The 25,132-nt window shown below is 39.4% G+C and overlaps 1 protein-coding gene across 1 annotated transcript; it reads right to left on the bottom strand.

Annotated features, from left to right (window-relative positions):
• LOC114031197 (zinc finger protein 260-like) lies at positions 1-24,788 on the bottom strand. Its single transcript, XM_027846218.1, has 3 exons — positions 24,658-24,788; positions 23,455-23,550; positions 1-3,356 (listed from the first exon to the last, which is right to left on the bottom strand). The coding sequence occupies exons 1-3, from the start codon at positions 24,731-24,733 to the stop codon at positions 1,459-1,461; spliced, it is 2,070 nt and encodes a 689-aa protein (XP_027702019.1). The 5' UTR covers positions 24,734-24,788; the 3' UTR covers positions 1-1,458.
• Between the last annotated feature and the right edge of the window lie 344 nt (positions 24,789-25,132).

The raw sequence follows: 25,132 nt of genomic DNA on the forward strand, positions 1-25,132 counted from the left end.
TAAAAGTCAGTAACCATTTATTTAACACTTACAACGTGCCAGATACTGAGTTAAGTGCTGTGGATACAATTAAAAAAAAAAAAAAGAACAGATGATAGTTTACAGTGGATTGGAGACTAGCAGGGCAGTGTTGAAACTGCCATGTAAATTTTAGAATAAAAACATAAAAATCACAATAGATGAATAGTGGAGATTTACTGTTCATGTTCATTCCTTTTTCTATTCTTTGCCCAGGGCAGGTATTCTTAACCTGGAGTTCAGGGGTAGAGTTCAGGCAATTGGGGGATTACATCTTTATTTTATTTTTACAACTTCTGAAGTTCAACATTTTGATTTTGAATTAAAAAAATAAACAAACATCCAAAGAAGAGATCCATGGAATTGACTAGGCTGCCAAAGGAATCTATAACACAAAAAAGGTTAAGAATCTCTGGTCTAAGGAAATGTTCATATTTTTGATGTTTGCCAAGTACATAATAATGAAAAGGAAAACTTCTTTAAAATGCTGTATTGCCATGTATTTGTATTTCTGTTATGACTGTCTGACTGTTCACCACCATCAAATTCCCCCACCATAGAACCCTCCCTTGTATCAAGCATAGAAAAACAAATCTATACATCCTGAAATGCACTCTTCCCTTCACCTTTGCAAAGCCTGTTAGCTTCATTTAATGTTCAACTCCATAGCCGCCCGTTAACTGGGATCTCTTTGGGATCCCCTTAGTTGGGACTACTCTACTCATCGTCACATTACATGCTAATTCACTGAAGTGTCCTCTACTTTAAAAAGTTAGTGCTGAGAAGACTAGGGCTTTAATAAAAAAAGTTTTTGTCTGTAGCTATAGGAGCACAATGAGTTGCATATAATTTTAAAAATCATTTCTTTAACTAGACAATTTAACTGTAGACTTCTGGGAAATCTTGATCTAGATGAATAGAGTGAAGATGCATCATTGCTGGAGTAATATCCTGGAATTAGCAAGGAGGAGAATGGGATTAAGGGGTTGGAAGAGTAAGAAAGTAATCTTAAAGAAGGGGAAGGATATTTTTTCCTTTGTGACAGAAGTGAGTGTGCACGGTTGAGAGCCCTCAGATTTTGGTTAAGTAGGCAAGTTGAAGGAGCATCTATGAGATTGTCCTGAATTTTCTCAACAAATGAAGAGTCGAAGTCATGTATAAGTTTGGCATTGTAAATCTGAGAAGGAATAGGACTGGAATAGCCACTGTGAGAAAGGGTTTCCCCCTATGTTTCAATTCTCTAGTTTTTAGTAAAGGATGATAACTCTAGCATAAACATTTCATTGGTTTGTTATATTCATATTTTTATATTCATCTGATGTTGAATTAGTGTTATGCTCTGGTTTGAAGGCTTTCCATATTCATCAAATACATAAGTTTATTTCTGATTAGTACAAGCTGATGATGAGTGCAGTGCTTGCTCAGGAACAAAGCCTTCCCTCAATCATTATATCCATATATTTTCTTTGTAGAATGAATTCTCTGATGTTGAGTGTACTCTCTTTTCAGGTGGAATGACACTCCACATTCACTACAGTCATAAGGTTTTACTCCAGAATGAATTCTTTTATGTTCTATAAGCTGTGTGCCCCAACAGAAAGCCTTCCCACATTTATCACATTCATAAGGTTTCTCTCCAGTATGAATTCTCCGATGTTGATTAAGCTGTGCTTTTAGTCGGAAGGCCTTCCCACATTCATTACATTCATAAGGTTTCTCTCCAGTATGAATTCTTTGATGTTCAGTAAGTGCTGTGCTCAGACGGAAGGATTTCCCACATTCATTACATTCATAAGGTTTTTCACCAGTATGAATTGTCTGATGTTGAATAAGTTTTACTTTCTGGCTAAAGGCCTTCCCACATTCAAAACATTCATATGGTTTCTCTCCAGTGTGAATTTTCTGATGCTCTGTAAGGTTAGAGCGTCTACAAAAGGCCTTCCCACATTGATTACATGTATAAGGTTTTTCTCCAGTATGAATTCTGCGATGTTGATTAAGCTGTGCTTTTAGTCGGAAGGCCTTCCCACATTCGATACATTCATGAGGTTTCTCACCAGTATGAATTCTCCGGTGTTCTGTGAGAGTTGTACTTAGGCAGAAGGCCCTCCCGCATTCATTACATTCATAAGGCTTCTCACCAGTATGAATTCTCTGATGTTCAGTGAGGTTTGAACGCCTGCAGAAGGCCTTGCCACATTCACTACATTCATAAGGTTTCTCACCAGTATGAATTTTGTGATGTTCATTAAGCTGTCCTTTTTGACGGAAAGCCTTCCCACATTCATTGCATTCAAATGGTTTCTCACCCGTATGAATTGACTGATGTTGATTAAGCTGTGCTTTAAGTCTAAAGGCCTTCCCACATATGTTACATTCATAGGGTTTCTCACCAGTATGAATTCTCTGATGTTTAGTGAGAGCTGCACTCAGGCAGAAGGCCCTGCCACATTCATTACATTCATAAGGTTTCTCCCCAGTGTGAATTCTCTGATGTTCGGTGAGGTTTGAACGCCTGCAGAAGGCCTTCCCACATTCACGACATTGATAAGGTTTCTCACCAGTATGAGTTTTCTGATGTTCACTGAGTTGTCCTTTTAGTCTAAATGCCTTTCCACAGTCATTACATTTGTAGGGTTTCTCACCAGTATGAATTGTGTGATGCTGATTTAGTTGGGCTTTTAGTCGAAAGGTCTTCCCACATACATTACACTGATTAGGTTTCTCACCAGTAAGAATATTCTGATATCCAGGAATCTCCATCCTTAGGCAAAAGGTGATCCCACATTCATTAGTCTCATAAGGTTTCTTTCCGGTAAGAATTTTCTCATGAAGGGTAAATCCTGTCCTTGGATTAGTCTTCTCACGTTCATCACAAGCATAAAGCCTCTCTCCAATACATATTCTACCACTGTCAGTAAAGGCTGAATTATACATGAGGCATTTCCTATATTTTGATGTTTTATTTGAGTACCTACTATTACATTTTCTTCTATCTGTATGCATTCTAAAGAACTCTCCATGTGTGTCACATATACTCAGACTCTTTCCTACCATATGGTGTGGGAAAAGAATTGGCCCTAGATTGAAGCTTCTGCAATAACTATTATTTTCATGGACTCTAAATTTATTGGGTTGTTTCTTTTGCGCAATTTTGACTTCCCAGAAATGTTTCTCTTCATTCCTCAGATGATTTCCTAACTTGGCATTATGTTCCAAGCATTCTCCCAATGAGGAAATAAGGAGACCATTCCTCTTGAGTATTTCCTGGGATGAGTCTGTCGTTGAAATACTTAGCTTTGAAGTAGACTCCATGGATTCATACTTAGTTTCCCAATCTGAAAGGAATAAAAAATTTAAATAATCACTGTTGCTGCTGTATACATGGTATCTACAGTACTACCTCTGAATAAATGAAGAAATATCCTCAAGCCATGTTTTCCTGCAAAATGTGCTCAAGTTCTGATCAAATGAAGAATACCTTCCTCTAATAGTTTCTGCTCCTACGTGGATCCAGCACTAGAAGCCATATGCAGTTACTTTGAGGTCTTTCTTCTGATCTAGTGCAAACTACTAACTGATGTTTCCATTTTAAAAATCAGTTCTAGTTTTCATAATGATGACATTCATCAAGTAAAATCTCCAAACCTATTTTCTAGCAAACTGCACTCTCCAATTTATTTATTTATTAGCAATTTGGATAAAATAATGAAAGCCCCCCCCCCAGTAGTTTGTGCTGTAGCATAGACCAAAACTAGGCTGCCATATGCATTTCCTTCCAAGTCTTCCTAATGGAGTGCATGTCACTGATCTACTTTTCTTTTTTAAACTAGTATCATATAATTCTTATAACTTTTCAAATATAATTACAAGATCATCTGATGCTCCTTATTTTTATGGATGAATGTCATTGCTATTCTTAATCACAAAGCTTTTCATATAAATTACATTGTTGCTTTACATATTTCATAAAGAATTGCCTTTTAAATTAGATTGGCACCAGATGATATCTGTAGATTAATTTAGTGGTACTATCATATTCATTTGGGGTACGATCTATCCATGAACACTGAATTTCTCTCCAATCATTAGGCCTTCCTTTTTATCCTTAAAAATAACTTGGTTTACATATTATCTTACCCAATATAGTGTAAACTCATCGAGGACAAGGTAGTGTTTCATTTTTAGTTTCTATATCCCCTGTGCTTACCACAGTGCCTGGAACATGACTGGTAGACTATAATAACTAAATGACTAATGTCAAGGTGGGCACAGGAAAAGAAGGTGAAAAATATTTTTAAAAATATAGTTCAGTTAGAAGCAAGAGAGGCCAAAAGGCATTGTACCTGACACAGAATATGATGACACAGTGACACAACTATATATCAGAAATATTTTCTTTGAAAACAGTCAAAGGCACTGAATATGAGCACTCAATACTATTCCCAAACTGGTATGGATTATCCTTTAACTTCCAGAGAATCCCTGCTTACTCACATGAGCATAATATCTATGACAGCATTGACTGGGCAGTCAGACCACCAAATATTCAGAATACTCAAAAGAAACGTAAACTATTTACAAGTATATTAAAAATATCCCATATCCTTAAGAGTTAAGATAATTGTAAATTAAAACAGCCCTGAAGATGTTTCTCACATCCAGCAAATTGAAAAGATGATACAAGATAAAAATCATCACTACAGGAAGAATTCTTGAGACATACTAATACAGTGTGGGTGGAGCTCTGAAATGGTCCAAATACTCTTGAAAACAGTTTGGAATTACATGAGAAAAGTCCATGAAGTATATATAATCAAAAATAGCACCACTAAATACAAACTCCAAAGAGGTGAAAAACATACTTGAAAAGTCCCATATCAATGCCAATATTCATTGTAGTTGTGAAATATTCACACTATACCAGCAAAATAGGTTATTTTTTATGGGGAAATCAGCCAATCAAGGTACACTTACTCAATGCTTCCTCTGTGCCAGGAACACAAATACCACTGTCATTCCGTAAGAACACAAAAGAACATGCCAACTCTTTCATCTGACTCTCCAGTGAACAATCAAAACCACAAGGCAATAATCAGCAGAATGACAAGTTTCTGGAAAAGCATGTAAAAACACATCTTTTTCCTGCCTTTTGTATTTCCACAACCCCCATTCTGTTCTCTTTTCAAGCAGAACCCTCACTTGTGTACAAGTGGAAGAGCATGGGACTAACATCTGCTCTGAGGCTCATCTGATAAGAGGCACCATCCTCTCTCCAGTTCTAAGGGAGAGTAGTGTCATGTTTAAAAAGTTTGAGAAACATAGTTTCTGGGTTAAATTAACCATTTTATTAACAATGCTAGCGTGTTATAAATAAATGAGGTCAATGACACTCTCGAAAGCCAAACCCCTCGTGACAGGGGGCTCATGGTTTATATGTCCTTGGAAGAGTGGATGTTCTGAGGGTGGCAAGCAACTCTGACTGGTTAATGGTTAACAAGAAAATGAATATTATAATGAGAGGTGGGCTCATTGCAGTGAGGGTCTGGGTGGAACATGACTTGGATCACTCAAGTCTTGGTCACAGAGACTTATCAATTCCCAGATCACCTGTCTGGAAAAAGGGACAATCCACATTTCCCCAGACCAGTTTGAGTAAACACAAGAAGCAGGAATCCACCCATTAGCCTAAACTTAGAATTTCTTTACTGGCTTTGATCAGATCTTAGCCTGGGTAAGTCTTTAAGGCTTGTCTAAGATTTCCCACACTGATTGATTTCTGGATGAGGAAGTAGGAAAGGGGGAGAACCTTGGTCTTAATTCAATAATTAGTTATTCAATACAAGCAAATAATAATAATCATTTCTCTCAGTAGGGGTCTTGCCAGCTCATTTCCAGGACCTGCTGTGGTTTTTCAGTGACTCATTCTTTGACCTCCTTTGAGGGACCCTTCCATTCCCATGGTTGTAGACATGGTGTAGAATGTTCTCCCTCTGCTCCTTCTTTCATTCAGCTTCCCTGCCTACAAATCTTCCCAGTTTCTCTAAATGTCTTAATATTCATTTCTTACAACAAAAAAGTCTATTCTACTCATATCCCTTAGCTGTATAGGATGTTTTCTAATCAATGGGCATTCACTTTATTGGTTAAATTGACAGGCACCCAATTTGCTTCCTTTTCCTGTGAGGAAGGGGCCAGCCAACCATCTATCACTGGGCAGGCTAAATAGGGCACCCTGTGGGAGAGACAGGAGACAGCATGTGGCAGGCCAGTCAAACCACCATCACCACCACCCTGATCAAAGACCCTAAGAGTGGTAGCCCAGGATGTTGGGCCCAAGAGTGTTGGGAACAGCAATGCTTCCAGCCCAATGCCCACAGCCATCATCCCAAGAAGCAATCCCAAGGGAGATGTAGGCTGACCACTGCTCCTGCAGGGGCTAAAGTCAAACTGCTAAAGACCCAGAAAGAAAATCCTTGTCACCAAGGGCCTTGGAAAGAGTATCAAATGATTCATCATTACAAAGAAGTTTGATTTCAGCAGTGGAAATGACATTAAAGAAGAGGCATGACCATGTGCCTTGCTGCTGTACCTTAAGGACCTTTCCCTGACTTGTAACTGAAACCTTCCCTATATGTTGATTCTCCCATTAGAATGTAAGTTCCTGGAGAGCAGGGACTGTTTGACTTTTCTGTCTGTATGCCCGGCACTTAGCACTGTATTTGGCACATAGGAAGCACTTAAATGCTTTTTAAAAATATCCAAAAATGCTAATGTGTTTTGGTACAGATACTGGACTTTGGTTTCTGTCTTTCTACATTTCCTCAAGGCATGTGCTCAGCAATAGGAGAGTCCAGGGATAGTTTAGTAGTTTTGTTCACTTAACTCCAAAACGAAATCAAAATAGTTGGACCACTTCCCAGCAGTAAGTCAGTGTGCCTGTCTTCCAACACCAGCTACCCCTCAATGACTGTTCCTATTTCTTGTCTCTTTGTCAGTTTTCATGGTATAAGGTGACATCTCAGGGGTTTTTTTCTTAGTTTTTGAAAATTGTTTAATTCTTCTAAAGAAAAATTTAATTAAAAATTCCAAAAAATTTATAAACCAGAAACATTAGAAGGGAATAGGGTAGCAAAAGGTCATTTCTTTCTTTTTTTGCATGTGAAATAAGACCCTTTAAAACATTTAAAGTGGGAGCAGCTAGGTGGCGCAGTGGATAGAGCACCAGCCTTGTAGTCAGGAGGACCTGAGTTCATATCTGGCCTCAGATGAAACATTTGACACTTACTAAGCTGTGTGACCCTGGGCAAGTCACTTAACCTCAACTGCCTAAAAATTAAAAATTAAAAAAAAAAGTTTAAAGTGAAGTGAAGCAGAAAAGACTGCTATTCTTGGGGCAATGCAAAAAGAAAAGAGGCAAAGGATTTGCCCTTTCTGAGGCCCTCTTTTCTCTGACCTGGGAGGGGCATTCAAGTGGATCCATATCCGGGTGTTGCCTTATTTAAGGGAAAATGAAGTTTGATAAATGAGCTCATGACAAGTAAGCTGAGTGTGCATCCACAGCACTAGGGAGCTAAGAAAGATCGATGGTTGGCTGGCCCCTTCCTCACAGGAAAAGGAAGCAAAGTGGGTGCCCGTCAATTTAACCAATAAAGTGAATGCCTATTGATTAGAAAATATCCTATACAGCTAAGGGATATGAGTAGAATAGACTTTTTTGTTGCAAGAAATGAATATTAAGACATTTAGAGAAACTGGGAAGACTTGTAGGCAGGGAAGCTGAATGAAAGAAGGAGCAGAGGGAGAACATTCTACAACATTTTTTACAAGAGATTCTTGCTAAAGGACCCAATTGAGATGGCAGAAAAGAGGCAGCTCTCCCAACATTCCCCAACAAACCACTTTAAAGTAACACCAGAAATAAAATTCTGGAGAGGCAGTCAACAAAATGTTGGGGCGAGCCATTTTCCCAGTCCAAAACAAGTTAGCAGCTTGGAACAAGAGATCTACGACGAAGGATGGGCATTGGTCCCAACGTCCATGACAACAACACTAGCTGTGGGCCTCAGAGTTGGCAATGACAGCTAAAGCAGCTCTGGGACCTGTCAGTCCAGAGACAGTAAAGGGGACTGGATAACTAGTCAGAAAGGGATACAGGGGAAACCTGTGCTAGCACTAGGAAGAAGCAAGAATGCTGTTTGAAAGCTTAATTATCCATATCCACTTCTGGGTCACAGTTCTAGGGCAGCGGGGAACACTTGTGGTCAACAGGGGCCCAGATAAGCAATAGCACTTGTGGCTGCAGGGGATCAAGGGCCCTCCCTGGGTAAGGATTGGCGTGCAGACCCGAAGAGCAGTGACCATACCTCTCTCAGGATTCCACCACCTTGGAAGCACCAAAAACTTTCAAATCCCCAGAACTAGTTCTGAAAAAATCTGAAGCTTGGATAGTGCCTTCTCTACCCCAGGTGAACACAGCCCAACTTTAACATAAAGTTTAAAGTCAAGAAATAGGCTAGAAAAATGAACAAAAAAGAAAAGAGAACCTGACCATAAAAAGCTATATGGTGACAGGGAAGATGAAGACAAACTCAGAGGTTTAAAAAAACTGGGAAGGCAGCTACAAGCAAAGCTTTAAAGAAAAATGCAAATTGGAAGTAAGCCCAACAAGAATTTCTGGAAAAAAGATAAAGATAGAGCAAAAAATTATTTTAAAAATCAGATAAAAGTCATAGAGGAAAAATGGGCAGAGAAAATAAGAGTTATACAAGAAAATTATGAAAAGAAAATTAATAACTTGGTAAAAGAGGCACAAAAAATACCAAAGAAAATAACACTTTAAAAAACAAAATTGGCCAAATGGTAAAAGAGGTACAAAAATTCACCATTGAAAAGAATTCCTTAAAAAGTAGAAGTGGACCAAAAAAGGGACAAAAAAATTGACTGGAGAAAATAGTTTTTTTTAAATTAATTTATTTTGAATTATCAACAATCACTTCATAAGCTTTTGAGTTTTAAATTTTTCTCCTCCTCCCTCCCCAAGACAGTGTGCAATCTGATATAAGCTATACATATACAGAGAAAATAATCTTTTAAAAATTAGAATTGGGCAATTGGAAGCTAATGACTCCATGTGATATCAAGAAACAGTAAAACAAAGTTAAAAAAGAAAAGAAAATGTGAAATATCTCATTGGAAAAATAATTGACCTGGAAAACAGATGGAGGAGAGATAATTTAAGGATTAATTATATGACTATCTCAAAACCATGATGAAAAAAGGAGCCTAGACATCATAGTTCAAGAAATTATAAAGGAAAACTGCCCCAATATCTTAGAACCAGAGGGTTGAAATTGAAAGAATCTACCAGTCACCTCCTGAAAAAGATTCCAAAATGAAAACTCTCAAGAACCTTATACCCAGATTCCAGAACTTCCAGGTCAAGAAGAAAATACTAAAACCAACCAGAAAGAAACCATTCAAAAAATACCATGGAGTCATACTCAGGATCACATAAGATTTAGTAGCTACCACTGGAAACAAGTAGAAGGTTTGGAATATCATATTCCAAAAGTCAAAGGAGCTAGGGCTAAAACCAAGAATAATTTACCAGAGGAAAACTAAGTATTAGTTAATGAAACTAATTCTACAGGATTGAAAAATGGGACATTTGATGAAATCAAGGCATTTCAAGTACTCCTGATGAAAAGACCAGAGCTGAATGGAAAATCTGACATGTAAATAGAAGACTTGAGAGAAGCATAAAAAGGAAACATTTTAAATACAGAAATCATAAGGGACCTAATAGGGTTAAAATGTTTGCATTTCAATATAGGAAGATGATACATATAACTCCTAAGAACTTTATCATTATTAGGGCAGTCAGAAGGAGTCTACATAGAGAGAGGGCACAAGTTTGAGTCAGCTTTGTTGGAATGATCTCAAAAATAAAAATGGAAGGGTGTGAAAGAGGGATGTATTAGGAGAAGGGGGAAGGAAGAGAAAGAATGGGAAAATTATCTTACATAAATGAAGCACACAAGGGAGCGCTTTTACAGTGAAGGGGAAAGTAGGGTTCGAGGGGAAGGAGTAGTGCCAAAGCCTGAACATCACTGTCATCTGAACTTGTTCAAAGAGGGAAGAATATACATACACACTCATTTGCAGATTAAGGTAGGCAGTGGTCAGAAGCAAAACATACTTTGAGGAGGGAGAGGGTAAAAAGAGAGAGAATAAACAGAAGAAAATAAGATTAAGGGAAATACAGAGTAATCATAACTGAGCCCTTGTGCTGACCTCATTGTTGTATGCCTGTGAAACCTGGACAGTCTTATCAGCGCCATGCCAGGAAACTGAATCGCTTCCATTTGAATTGTCTCAGGAAGATTCTGAAGATCACCTGGCAGGATAAGATACCAGACACTGAGGTCCTTTCCCAAGCTAACCTGCCAAGCATTCAAACTCTGCTTCAGAGAGCTCAACCGCGATAGGCTGGCACGTTGTTCGAATGCAAAACATATGCTTGCCAAAAAGGCTATTTTATGGAGAACTCACACGGGGCAAGTGCTCACATGATGGTCAGAAGAAGTGATACAAGGACACTCTCAAGGTCTCTCTTAAGAACTTCGGAATTGATTGTGTGACATAGGAGACACTGGCACAGGACCACCCAGCATGGTAAGCCCACATCAAAGAAGGTGCTGTGCTCTACAAGCAAAGCAGAATTGAAATAGCTCAAGAGAAATGCGAGATGCGCAAACTTAGAGAATCTACCCCAAATGTTCACATGGACTATTTGTGCCCAACCTATGGTGGAGCACTGAAAGCTCATATTGGTCTGATCAGCCAGTCAGACACACTAAAACGTGACTCTAGCACAATGATGTCATTTGGTCCTCTTCGAAAATGAAGGACAACAACCAACTATGTGAATGGGATGAATTCACCAATAAAACAGAAGCAGATAGGATTAGAAACTAAAATCCAACAATACGTTGTTTATAAGAATCACTTTTCAAACAGAGAGACACACATAGTTAAAATAAGGGGTTGGAGGAGAATCTGTTCTAATTCAGCTGAAGTATAAAAGGTAGGGGAAGCAATTACGATCCCAGACAAAACAAAAGAAAAAACAGACCTACTTAAAGGAGATCATCAAGGAAACCATGTTTTGGTGAAAGGTACCATGGACAAGGAGATAACATCAATACTAAACACGTGCACCAAACAGCAGACCACCAAAATTCTTAAAGGAAAAGGTAAATGACTCATAGGAGGAAACAGTAAAATTATATAAGGGGAGGACCTCAATTCTCCCCTCTCAGAACTAGATGAATCTAACCATAATAAAATAGAAGTTAAGGCGATGAGTAGAATTTTAGAAAAGTTAGATATGATAAATCTCTGGAGACAGCTGAATGGGAACATGAAGTATACCTTTTTCTCAGCTGTACATGATACCTTCACAAAAAATGACTGTATTATTAGTTCTTATAACCTTACAAACAAATGAAGAAAAAGCAGAAATATTAAATGCACCATTTTCAGACCACAATGCAATAAAAATTACATTCAATAAATGATCTTGGAAATATAGATCAAAAATGAATTGTATAGTAAAGAATCTAACCCTAAAGAATGAAAGGATCAAATAATAAATCCTAGAAATAATCATTAATTTCATTAAAGATAACAACAATGAGATAACATGCCAAAGAAGTACTTAGGAGAAAATTTATAGCTATAAATGCTATATCAATGAAAAAAAGAAAGAGCAGATCAATGAATTGCTCATGAAACTAAAAAAAAAAAAATAGGTAAACTATTGGCTAATGTGATTAAAAAAAAAAAGAAAGAAGAAAACCAAGTTGCCAGTATCAAAAATGAAAAGGGTGAATACACCACCAATGAAGAAAAAACTAAAACAATTATTAGGAATGATTTTGCCCAATTATATTCCAATAAAACTGATAGTTTAAATGAACTGGATGAATATTTTAAAAATTATAAATTGTCTAGATTAACAGAAGGAGAAATAGAATACTTAACTCTATCTTAGAAAAAGAAATTGAACAAGACGTAAATGAGCTCCCTAAGAAAAATCCCCAGGACAAGATGGATTTACAAGCAAATTCTACCAAATATTTAAATAACAATGAATTCCAATACCATATATAAACCATTTGAAAAAATAAGCAAAGGAATCCTACCAAATTCTTTCTATGACACAAATACGTTTTTGATACCTGAATCAGAAAGAGCAAAAAAAGAGAAAGAACACTATGGACTGATTTCCTTAATGAATATAAATGCAAAAATGTTAAATAAAACAACAGCAAAGAGATTATAGTAATATGTCACAAGGATAATGCACTATGAACAGGTAAGATTTATACCAGGAATGTATGGTTTGGTTTAATATTTGAAAAACTATAAGCATACTTGACCATATAAATTACTGAAAGAACAAAAATCATTTGATTATATCAATATATGCAGAATAGACTTTTGCCAAAATACAACATTCATTCCTATCAAAAACACAGGAATGAATGGAGCTTTCCTTTTATTTTTTATTTAATATTTTATTTTTTCCCCAATTTATGTCAAAACAATTAGTTTTTAAGAATTTTAAATTCCAAATTCTATCCCTCCTTCTTGCCCCTCTCCACCATGAGAAAGCAAGCCATTTTATGTAGATTATACATGTGCAATCATGTAAAACATATTTCCTTATCAGTCATGTTGTGAAAGAAAACACAGGCCAAGAAAAATAAAGTTTTAAAAAAGCCTTGATCTGCATTCAGAATCCATTCTTTCTCTGGAGACGGATGGCATTTTTCACTTTAAGAATTGTCTTGGATCACTTTATTGCTGAAAATAGCAAAGTCATTCACAGTTGATCATTGTACAATATTGCTATTACTATGTACAATGTTCTCCTGGTTCAGCTCATTTCCCTTCACATCAGTTCATGTAAGTATTTCTGGGTTCTTCTGAGAACATTCTACTTGTCACTTCTTATAGTATTCTATCACAATCATATACCACAACTTGTTCAGCCTTTCAAAATTGATGGGCATCCTCTCAATTTCCAATTCTTTGCCACCACAAAAAGAGCCGCTATAAATATTTTTGTATGTATAGGTCTTTTCCCTTTTTTTTTTTTTAAACTCTTTGGGATGCAGGACTAGTAATGGTATTGCTGGGTCAAAGGGTTATGCATGGTTTTAAAGACCTTTGGGCATAGTTCTAAATTGCTCTACAGAATGGTTGAATCTGTTCACAACTCCATCAACAATGCATCCGTGTCCCAATTTTCCTATATTCCCTCCAAAATGTGTGATTTTCCTTTTTTGTTGTATTAGACAATCTGATAGGTATGGGGGTGGTCCCTCAGAGTTGTTTCAATTTGCATTTCTCTGATCAATAATTATTTGGAGCATTTTGTTATATGACTATAGATGGCTTTGATTTCTTCTGAAAACTGCCTGTTCATATCCTTTGACCAATTATCAATTGGGGAATGACTCATATTCTTATAAATTTGACTCAGATCCCTATCTAGTTGAGGAATCAGGCCTTTATCAGACAAACCTGCTATAAAAAGTTTTTGCAGTTATGATTACTGTATTTCCCTCCATCCTGTTTTCCCCTATTTATCCTATTCTCTCTCTCCTTTCACCTGGTCCATCCTCAAAAGTGTTTTGCTTCCAACTACTACCTTCCCCCCATCTGTTCTCTCTTCCATCAGGCCCCCTGCCCCTTCCCTTGTGCCTCCTACTTTCCTGTACAGTAAGACCGATTTCTACACCCAGCTGAGAGTGTATGTCATTCCTTCTTGGAGCCAATTTTGATAAGAGTGAAGTTCAGGCACTGCTCACTGCTCACCACCCCCTCCATCTCCAGTAAAAGTTCTTCTTTTCATCTACCCCTCTCTTCTCCCTTCTACCAGTAAAGCCTGCTTTCTCACCACTTAGCTCTATTTTTGGTCCCATCATATTCAACTCACCCCCCATGCTCTCTGTCTATGTAGACTCCTTCTAACTGACTTAATAACGATGAAGACCTTAGGAGGTACAATATCTTCCAATGTTGGAATGTAAAGTTTTAGCATTATTAAATCCCTTATTATTTCTCTTTCCTGTTTACCTATTTATGCTTTTCTTGAGTTGTGTATTTGAAAATCAAAACTTCTATTCAGTTCTGATCTTAAAAGGAATGCTTGACAGTCCTCCTCTATTTCATTGAATATCCATTTTTCCCCCTGAAGGATTATACTCAGTTATACTAAGTAGGTAATTCTGGGTTGTAATCCTAACACTTTTGGCCTCCAGAATATCATATTCAAAGCTCTCTGATCCTTTAACATAGAAGGTGCTAAATCTTATGTTATTCTGACTGTTGCTCCATATTTGATATTTCAGTTGTTTCTTTCTGGCTACTTACAGTTTTTTCTCCTTGACAAGGGAGCCCTGGAATTCAGCTATAATATTCCCTGGCGTTTTCATTTTGTGATCTCTTTCAGGAGATAATCAATGGATTCTTTCAATTTTTTTTTTGTCCTCTGGTTCTAGAATATCGGGACAGTTTCCTTGATAATTTCTTAAAATAAGATGTCTAGGCATCTGATAAGTCTTAAGTTGTCTAATAATTCTTAAATTATCTCTCCTGGATCTGTTTTCCATGTCAGTTATTTTTCCAATGAGTATTTCACATTTTCTTCTATTTTCTCATTCTTTTGATTTTATTTGATTGTTTCTTGATGTCTCATGGAATCATTAGTTTCTGCTTGCCCAATTCTAATTTTTATGGAATTATTTTCTTCAGTGAGCTTTTGTACCTCCTTTTCCATTTGGCCAATTCGACTTCTTATGGAGTTATTTTCTTCAGTGAATTTTTGTGCCTCTTTTACCATTTGGCCTATTCTGCTTTTTAAGATGTTATTTTCTTCAGTATTTTTTTGTGCTTCCTTTGCCAAGCTGCTGACTCTTTTTTCCCCAAGATTTTCTTGTATCACTCATATCTTTTCCCAATTTTTCTTCTACCTCTCTTATTTGAGTTTGATACGCCTTTTTGAGCTCTTTCAGGAATTCTTTTTGGGCCTCAGACTAATTCACATTTTTCTTTGACTTTGTTGTCTCCTGAGTTTGTTTTGAACTTCCCTGTCACCATAGTAACTTTCTATGGTCAGTTTCCTTTTTTGTTGTTTGTTCATTTTTCCAGTTTATTTCTTGACTTTTAACTTCATGGGGTGGAGGGGGGACTGTCACAAGCTGCAGGTTTTTGTGCACTTGTTTTCAGAGCTAGTCTGTTAGGGTGAATGTCTCACGGTCTCATGAGAGCTCTGTTGAGGGAACTTTCCCATGGGAGTTCTAGCTTCTATCAGTAGAAGCTGAGGGTCACAACATAGTTGCGTGGCAAAAATAAGGAAGTCTCCCAGGACCTCTCCTTTGCTGACATGCAGCTCCCACAGTTGGTTCGGCTCTCCTCTCAATGGGAGATGAGTCCTGACACGAGCTCCAGCAGACTTGATGATTGGCTATCACAGGGGGATCACACTTTGAACATGCATCACTAGGGCCATAAAAGACAGCTAACTGCACTCAATAAATGGAGCTTCTGCCACCTTGCTGTCTCCCGCCTCGTCCATGCGTCTCCGGGTTACTGAGCACTGAGCTGGTCTCATGCTCACCACTGCAGCGGCCACGACAACTGGCACCCAACATGGGGCAGATCGATGACAGGCCTGACAGATACCCCACGGGTGGAGTCTAAAAACTCCATGAATAGTGCATCAGCAAGCTTCGAGCTTTCAGCCCAACGGAATCAGGTCTCCGAGACATTACCCATCCTTGGGGGGGCCGGAGAAGGTAAAGGTTTCGCTTTACATAATGGGGCAAAATATAGGGCTTCTCCTTCCCACAGATGAGGAGAATTACAGCAGAGCTTTATATAAGGTAGCAAAGAATGAGGGAATAATGATACACTTAAAAGATCTTAGAAAACAAGCTCTGATGAATCAAAAGCAAACAGAAGTCCGGAATTTTCCAGTCTGTACTCAGACAGGTTCCTCCCTCCCCTCTCCCTCTGCGAGTAGACCTTGCTCTCCTAAACTAAGAGAAGGTCCCACAGACCTCCCTCCCTGGCCACCCCCAGGACACTATTCAAACTTGAATCCCAACTTGGGGGAGTTAGAAGACACTTTAAAAAACCTGGTAGTGACCCCTCCCTAGAAACGAGGATTGTGGGAGCAGGATAGTAAGGAATTTCCACACACAACTCCTCCTGCAAGAGCAGATAAGAGATTTTTTTGCTGCGCCACAAACTTTGGGAAGTGGGCGTGGCCACCTTGGGGCACACACAACAACTTCCAGTGGTGAGGAATCACCATTACAAAAGGGCATCAGAGAAGCAAAAGAAAAGGGTGAGGATGTTAGTGAATGGGATATTGGCCTCTATCCAGTCATCCAAGAACCTGATCCTTTTAACCCAGGACAGGTACGGAGGAGGCATGAAAGTATTCCCTTTAAAACCTTGCTGCAATTAAAACAAGCAGTTGCCCAGTATGGACCTACTTCACCTTTTGTAATGTATCAATTAGAGGTTATATCTAACTCTATTTCGCGTCCAAATGATTGGAAGGCCATAGCCCATGCAGTTCTGACTCCTGGAGCTGCTGTCTTTTGGATGGCTGAATTTGTAGATCAGTGCCGTATGGCTTCATACCAATTGGCACCTGGTCCCCAAAGAAAAGCCCTCTTTGAACAGATGAGTGGCACAGGGGATTTTGCTACTACTGCCCAACAGCTAGGATATGCTGAGGAGGGCTATCATAGAATTGCAGTACAAGCTAGAAAAGCTTGGTCTAGGATACCAGAAAAGGGGCAGGCAAAGGAGTCTATGACTGCTGCCCGGCAGAAACCTACTGAGACATTTGTTGATTTTGTGGCTAGAACTCAAGAACTAGTCGCACGAACAATGGGAGAAGTAGAAGGGACTGAAATAGTCATAAAATCCCTACTTAGAGAAAACTGCAATGAAGACTGTAAGAAAGCCATGCTAGGTTTGCCTAGGGACGTGACCTTACAGGAAATGATAAGGAGATGTGAAAAGGTAGGGACTCAGTGTTTTCACTTTTAGTTGATGAATCAATTTTTAGCAGAGCATAAGTCAGGGGAAGAAACAGGGAAAACATGCTATCAATGTGGGAGAGAAGGGCACTTTAAGAAAGACTGCAAGTCAAACAAAAGACGCTCTGCCACGCCTTGTCCGAAATGTAAAATGCTAGGGCATTGGGCTGCTGAATGCAGGTCGGGAAATGGGCGCAGGGGCTCTGCGGAGCCCCAAATACTCGTCCCATGGGGATGACAGTACAGGAATCAAACCCTCTCACAAACGAATGGGGAAAGAAATACAGGACTCTAGCTGCCCAAGAAAAACAATTCGAGTATTGAAACTGAGAAGCTTAGATAATTTTAAACTGCCACCCCATGCTGTCTGTAACGTCCCACTCATGGACCAACAGGAATTGGGGCCAGAATTTTCCTTAATTACCATATCACCCCCAGATCAGCACTACTCACATGCAGTTCCAGTAATTCAAATGTATAAAGGCTCCCTCCCTCACCTCACCATGATTAACACTAACAGTGATGATACCTATACTGAAAGGGGGCAGTGCGTGGCTCAAGCCATCACCGTCACTGCAGAATTCCACATAGAAGATCCTACCATAATAAAAGGCCCACAGACAGGCAGGAGGTCAGGAGCATTTTTTACACAAGCTGTCTCTATGGACTGTCCCCTATGTACTATAAGTGTAGAAAAACAGAAATTTACAGGGTTAATTGATACTGGGGCTGATAAATCAGTATTCCCTGCAGACCAGTAGCCACCTTGGTGGCCTAAGGAATTGGCTTACACCTTTTTACGAGGTGTAGGAGGCAATCAAGAAACAGAAATCTCTACACATCCCCTCACATGGGAAAAGGACAATAAAAGTGGCAAGTTCCGTCTATGTATCACAGCAGGATTACCTCTTATTTTATGGGGATCTGATGTTCTTACAGACATGGGTGTTACAATCAGCACAGATTTTTCGTAGGGGCCACTGATGTTTCATTGACAGCACATAAATTAGTTTGGCTTACAAAAGAGCCAGTGTGGGTTGATCAGTGGCCCCTGACGCAAGAGAAACTCACCGCCTTACATTCTTTAGTACAAGAGCAATTACAGCAGGGACACATAGAGGACAGCTCTAGTCCATGGAATTCTCCTGTATTTGTCATTAAGAAAAAAATCAGGAAAACGGAGAATGCTAATAGATTTAAGAGAAGTAAATAAAAGAATGGAAAACATGGGTCCTTTGCAAACAGGACTACCCTCACTTAATATGATCCCTAGACATCAACCCTTGTGGATCCTTGATACTCAGGATTGTTTTTACTCCATTCCCTTGCACCCTGATGACTGAAAGTATTTTGCATTTTCTGTACCTACACCAAATCACTGTGCTCCTGCTCGGAGATATCAATGGAAAGTTTCACCACAAGGAATGAAAAATAGTCCTACTATTTGCCAAAGGCATATAGCAGACCTACTAGAGCCTTTAAGAATTAAATATAAAGGAGCCTATTTAGTGCACTATATGGATGATATTCTTTGTAGTCATGCCAATTTAGAAGTCCTTGAGCAGATACTCCAAGAAACAGTATCTATTTTGACAAACAAAGGGCTTCAGATAGCACCAGAGAAAGTGCAAAAACAACCTCCCTTTCAACGTCTGGGATTTCAGCTTGACTTGGAGGAAGTCTCTTTACAACCTCCTGAGCTTAGACAAGACAAGGTACAAACTTTAAATGATTTCCAAAAATTGATAGGAGATATTCAATGGATGCGACCAAGATAGGCATTACTAATGAGGAGATGCAACCCTTATATTCTATCTTAAAAGGGGATCCTCACTTAAATTCTCCTAGAAAATGGACCCCTGAGGCTGAACAAAGCTTAAAACAAATCATTAGGAAATTAGGAAATCACACCCATCGGGTATCTCCACAGAAGGAGATTGAAGCCACATTGATAATGGCTCAGCAACATTCACACATTATACTTCACCAAGAAGAAAACATTATAGAATGGTTATACAGCAAAACCAGTAATAAAAGAGTTTTAACTAGTTATCTAGAAGAAACCTCTATGTTGGCTACAAAGGCACTTCTTTGCATTTTACATCTTAGTGGACAGAAAGGCACTTTGTGGGTCCCTGTTACAAAAGAAAGACTTGAGACCCTTTTATATTGTGATGACAATTGGACTGTGTTATTGAATCTAGGTAATATTCAAGCAGGACAAAAATACTCCTTTGCAAAATGGTTTAATAACTGGCAATGGATATTCCCCAAGATTGTCAGGAATACACCTGTTGATGGCTATAATGTCTATACTGATGCTACTAAAGAAAAGAAAGCTGCTATATATTGTCCTGACTTAGACATTCACACAGTTATACAGACTCCATACACTTCCACTCAAAAGAATGAGCTATATGCTCTTCTACATGCTTGCAGAATACCTCAACCTATTAACATTATTACAGACAGTCATTATGCTGCTGGTGTGCTCTCTCACAGCGAAACAGCATATATCAAACCCGAAGGTTCACCAATAACAGACTTGTTTTATGAACTTCAATCATCCATTAGATCAAGACAACATCCTCTGCATGTAATGCATGTAAGACCCCATACAGATGGTTTAGGTCCCATATTTTCAGCGAATAATATTGTGGATTCTATGCTTACAGGCAATTGTCAAGAAGCACAACAAGGACATGGTAAGTATCATATGTCAGCCAGGTCTCTACGTCGCCTTTATGGCATAACCAGAGAACAAGCCAGAGATATAGTGAAAAGGTGCACTCAATGTGTCCCTTTCAATTCACCATCACTTCGCTCGAGTATCAATCCTAGAGGACTTTTTCCTAACTCTCTATGGCAAATAGATGTTACACATATTCCACCATTGGGGAAACATAAATTCCTCCATGTTACTGTGGATACATTTTCAGGATTTTGTATAGCTACTCCTCAAACAGGAGAAGCTGTTAGACATGTTATTAATCACCTTTATCATGCTTTTGCTATAATTGGCCCACCATGTGTGATAAAAACTGACAATGGGCCCGCTTATACTGCCAAGCAATTACAAGCCTTTTTTCTAGAGTCTGGCATACAGCATATATGTGGTATTCCTTATAACCCAACTGGTCAAGCCATTGTTGAACGAATGAATCAAACCATCAAAACTTTCTTTCAAAAACAAAAAGGGGGAACTGAGCGGTTATCCCCTCAAAGACAGATTAATAAAATCTTGTATACTATAAATTATTTGAAATTTGATGGTAATGACCTTACCCCTGCTATGAAATTCTTTTTACCTCACAATTCACCTACCTTGACTCATGATGGCCCAACAATATACACAGATAAAAAGAAATTGGTCCTGTGGAAAAATCCCAATAATGAATGGGTAGGACCTTTTAGGGTACTAACCTGGGGACCAGGGTATGCTTGTATCTCAACAGGTGAAGGAGCTAAGTGGGTGCCAACAAAAACTCTCAAGGTTGTCCCTACTCGGGAGACACCCCAGGAAGAAAAGGAGGAGACAAGGACAAACAGATATGGCGAGACAGAGTCATCAGCTTCTATCGGTGTTCACCCTACTTAGCCTGGCAATACCTGCGGCAGGAGCAAATGAGACAGGGCCACACCGGTGGGCGATCTACATGGACCCCCCATGGCCTCAAGTAGTAGCTTGGGGTGAACAGTTACCTAACCTTGTGTTCCAGGGGACTGCATCACGAATGGTGAGGTATGAGTTTGACCTCCCCACACAAACTAATGCGACTCCATCGTCAGTAAAATACAACTTCACAGGACTGTCCATGCGGCAGCCGCTTTGTTGGTCCCGCACCAACAACGTGGAGGGCTGCATACAACTGCAGAACGTCACCCTTGCCATGAACATTCCCGGCATGGGGCCACACCAGATTCACCTACTCGGCGGACAGGGGACGCCCTGCTCCAACGCCACCTCCCTCCGCGCGGGGGGTCTGGACAAATGTAAGGTGAACAGTGACTCTGGGTCTGGCTGGCCTCATGTGGAGACTTGTGTAGCGGCGCACCGCCTCTGCATGAACTTAAGTGGGACTATTGTTCAATCATGGCATGACACTTACACATGACAATTCTACTTACAACTGGACAGTAATCAGAAACCACTTGAATGGTCTACTCTTAAACAATACAATAGAATCTGACATTGAAACTTTATATAGCTTAGCCTCTGAAATAAAAAAGGCTTCTGAACAGGACTTGAATCCTGACAAAACAGCAGAGAAAATCATACGTTGGTTTGATAATGCCTCCAATTGGAGGGGATCATTTGAGTATTGGATTATACTGATTGTTGTAGTATGCTTACTTTTATGCTGCTTGCCTATTATAGCCGGATGCCTCTTGAAAGTAATGATCTCCACGTTCAAAAATGTTATGTCTCAGCTACAAGTGCTGAAGGACACACACCCACAACGACACCTTCTTTAAAACAAAAAGGGGGAATGGTTAGGGTGAATGTCTCACGGTCTCATGAGAGCTCTGTTGAGGGAACTTTCCCATGGGAGTTCTAGCTTCTATCAGTAGAAGCTGAGGGTCACAACATAGTTGCGTGGCAAAAATAAGGAAGTCTCCCAGGACCTCTCCTTTGCTGACATGCAGCTCCCACGGTTGGTTTGGCTCTCCTCTCAATGGGAGAGGAGTCCTGACACGAGCTCCAGCAGACCTGATGATTGGCTATCAAGGGGGATCACACTTTGAACATGCATCACTAGGGCCATAAAAGACAGCTAACTGCCCTCAATAAACGGAGCTTCTGCCACCTTGCTGTCTCCCGCTTCATCCATGCGTCTCCGGGTTACTGAGCACTGAGCTGGTCTCATGCTCGCCACTGCAGCAGCCGCGACACTAGTCCTAGTAGGTCTATAAGTTTTCAGTTCTTCTAAGGTGTTATGATCTAAGGAGAGGTGTGTTTACTACTCTCCTAGCCTGTGTTCTGGTCTCTAAGTGATTATAAGTTTTCTTTTCCACTCTGAAACTGTGACCAGTTACCACTCCCACACAGCCAGAAGCTCTGGGGTGCTAGTGCACCTCCTCATCCTAGATCTGAGACCTAGATCCCTGTGTAAGCAATGCAACAGAGTCCTGCACCTACTGCTAGCAAAAAGAACCTCTGTAGCTTCCTTCTGACCAGTTGTCCAACCCCTTTACCGTCTGTGGGTGGAAAGCTTAAGAAGCTGCTGTGGTGTATGCATGAGCCCCTACAGTCTGCTGCTGGTTTGTTGGGGCCCCGCCTGCACTGAATTGCACTCTACTCTCACCCTGGCACAACAGACCTTTCCTGCCAACCTTCTAAGTTGTCTTGGGCTGGAAAATTGTTTCACCCCATCGTTTTGTGGGTTCTGCTGCTCCAGAATTTATTTTGAGGTGTTAAAGTTGTTTGGAGGGGAATTTGGGACAGCTCAGGCTCTCTTTTCTCCACCATCATGGCCTCACCCCTTAAATGGAGTTTTTCTTAAAATAAGTAGTATGCAAGCATTATCTGTATTTGGGATAAATAGAAGCCTTCCCAGTAAAACTTGAACCCAGTAGCTATTAAACTATGCATACTCTTTGACACAGCGATACCACTACTAAGTCTGTGTCCCAAAGAGATCAAAGGAAAATGAAAAGGAACAATATATTTATGAAAATACAGCAGTTCTTTTCGTGGTGGCAAAGAATTGGAAATTGGGGGGATGCCCATTGATTGGGGAATGAACAAGTTACCCTAAATGTGCGCCTCCAAACCCTAAATTTGTGCCTCCCACTCTAACCCTAAATGCCTCCAATTCTGACTCCAACACTATTGTGCTATAAGACATGATGAGAAAAAAATGGGAAAGACTTATATGAACTTATGCAAAATGGAGTGAGCAGAATGAGAACATTATACACAGAAATAGCAATACCGTATGATGATCAACTGTAAAAGACTTAGCTACTTTTAAGGAGGCAATTCCAAATTCCTGATGAAAAATGCTCTCCACTTCCAAAAAGAGAACTGATAAACTCTGAGTGTATGTTGAAGTATAATTTTCACTCTAGTTTTCTCTTTTTTGCAACATAGCTAATGTGGAAATATGTTTTGCATGATTTCACAAGTATAATTGTATCATATAGCTTATCTTTTCAATGCAGGGAAAGGGCACAGGGGAGGGAAAGAATTTGGAACTCAAAATTTTTTTAAAATGTAAAAAAGAAAAAAATATAACCCTAAAAAAAGGACTAACTGAACTATTGCTTACAATGATGGACTGGCGTGGTAGGACTCACTCACCTGGATGGCATTTCCTCGGCATATCTCCCTCCGGAATCCATGGTGCTTCCCTTCGCTCCAGCTGGTAGATGACATACGGTTTGGAAAATGCAAGTCCTGCTCAATGTAAATGGAACCGGGGTCAGGTTCAGAGAACCGTATTGGAATTCAATCCTAAAACCTGTTTCTCTGTAGATGGCAGGAAGGCCCACGAACAAGACAAAACACCTCTGGAGAATGCATGCGGTATGCCACTAAAAAGTTTAAATGACAAAGGCTAGAGGGGCTTTGGGAAAACAGGTACATTGATGCACTTCTGATGGAGCCATGAAATGGTCCAGGCATTATGGAGAAAATTTTGAATTATGCCTCCAATGTTCTGAGTACCTTTTGACCCAATGATGCCATTACTGGATCTATACCCCAAAGAGATAAAGAGAAAAAGGACTCACAGGTACAGACAAAAGAATAAGTAAGTAAGCATTTATAGAGTACCTACTCCAGATACCCTGTTAAGCAATTAACAAATATAATCTCATTTAATCAAAGAGGAAAACCTTTCTGATGCAAACTGAAGTACGCAAAACCAGCAGAACATTGAACACATAACAGCAACGTTGTAACACTGATCAAGAGTGAAAGACTTAGCTACTCTATTCAGTACAATGATCCAAGATAATTCCAAATGACCCATGATAAAATACTATCCATCACCAGAGAGAGAACTGATGAGATTAATGTAGATTGATTTATACTTTATTTTTCTTCCTTTTTTTTTGCAACATAGATAACACGGAAATGTTTTGCATGGCTTTACATGTAGAACTGATGTCAGATTGCTTGCCTTCTCAGTGGGTGGAAGAAGGGCTGAAAGGAGGGAGGGAAGTTGGAACTCAAAAAAAATTTTAAATGTATTTTTAAATAATTTAAAAAAAGAGAGAAAGAAACCATCAGGAAAAGTTACCAAAAAAAAGGAAAATTTTTTATTGACGAACAGGAAGCTTATGTATATCCGTTCTGTCTTAAACCCAAAAGGATTAGAAATCTTTGGTCTCTGCATTTCAAACATTAAGTGCTCAACATTTGAGGCACCCAAAATCAAAGAACGACAGAGTTCAAGCATTTCATTGCTTGAATTAGCAGCCATCTATTCCAACCCATAAATGACAGAACATTTATTAAACTAGGAAACAAAGGCCCTCCAGTAGAAAAAGCTGTCCTTACCCAGGCAGACCAGGTTACTATAGTTCTCCAGCATTACATCCCTGTAAAATTCCTTCTGAGAAGTATCCAGGCGCATCCATTCCTCCTGGGTAAAGTCTATGGATACATCCTTGAAGGTCACTGATTCCTGAAATGGGAAATACATTTGAGTTTACCTAGGACCCAGATATAGACCAGTAAAAGATGTAAAGTTGGGGGGAGGGGGGGCAGAGCCAAAATAGTAGAGTAAAAGCCATGACTTGCTTGAGCCTTCCTCCAAACCCTTCCAAATACGTGTAAAAAAATTCTAGAGCGGCAGAACCCACAAAAAGACAGAGTGAAACAAATTTCCAGCCCAAGACAACCTGGAAAGTTGGCAGGAAAGGTCTGTTGCGCTGGGCTAGGAGAGGAGCACAGTTCAGTGTGGGCCACCCAGGCAAAGACCAGGCCTCAGTTAACCTAGAGCAGGCTTCAGGGGACTGAATCATGGGCAGCT

The sequence above is a fragment of the Vombatus ursinus genome, unplaced genomic scaffold (genome assembly GCF_900497805.2).
Source record: "Vombatus ursinus unplaced genomic scaffold, bare-nosed wombat genome assembly UNPS02015098.1, whole genome shotgun sequence".
Lineage (NCBI taxonomy): Eukaryota > Metazoa > Chordata > Mammalia > Diprotodontia > Vombatidae > Vombatus > Vombatus ursinus.

Excerpts from the sequence above, each read along its gene's own strand:
- LOC114031197 (XM_027846218.1), bottom strand. The coding sequence starts at position 24,733 with ATGCGCCTGGATACTTCTCAGAAGGAATTTTACAGGGATGTAATGCTG. Across the intron at positions 23,551-24,657 it reads TAGTAACCTGGTCTGCCTGG|GACTTGCATTTTCCAAACCG; the intron begins GTAAGGACAGCT and ends TACATTGAGCAG. Across the intron at positions 3,357-23,454 it reads GCCGAGGAAATGCCATCCAG|ATTGGGAAACTAAGTATGAA; the intron begins GTGAGTGAGTCC and ends TATTCCTTTCAG.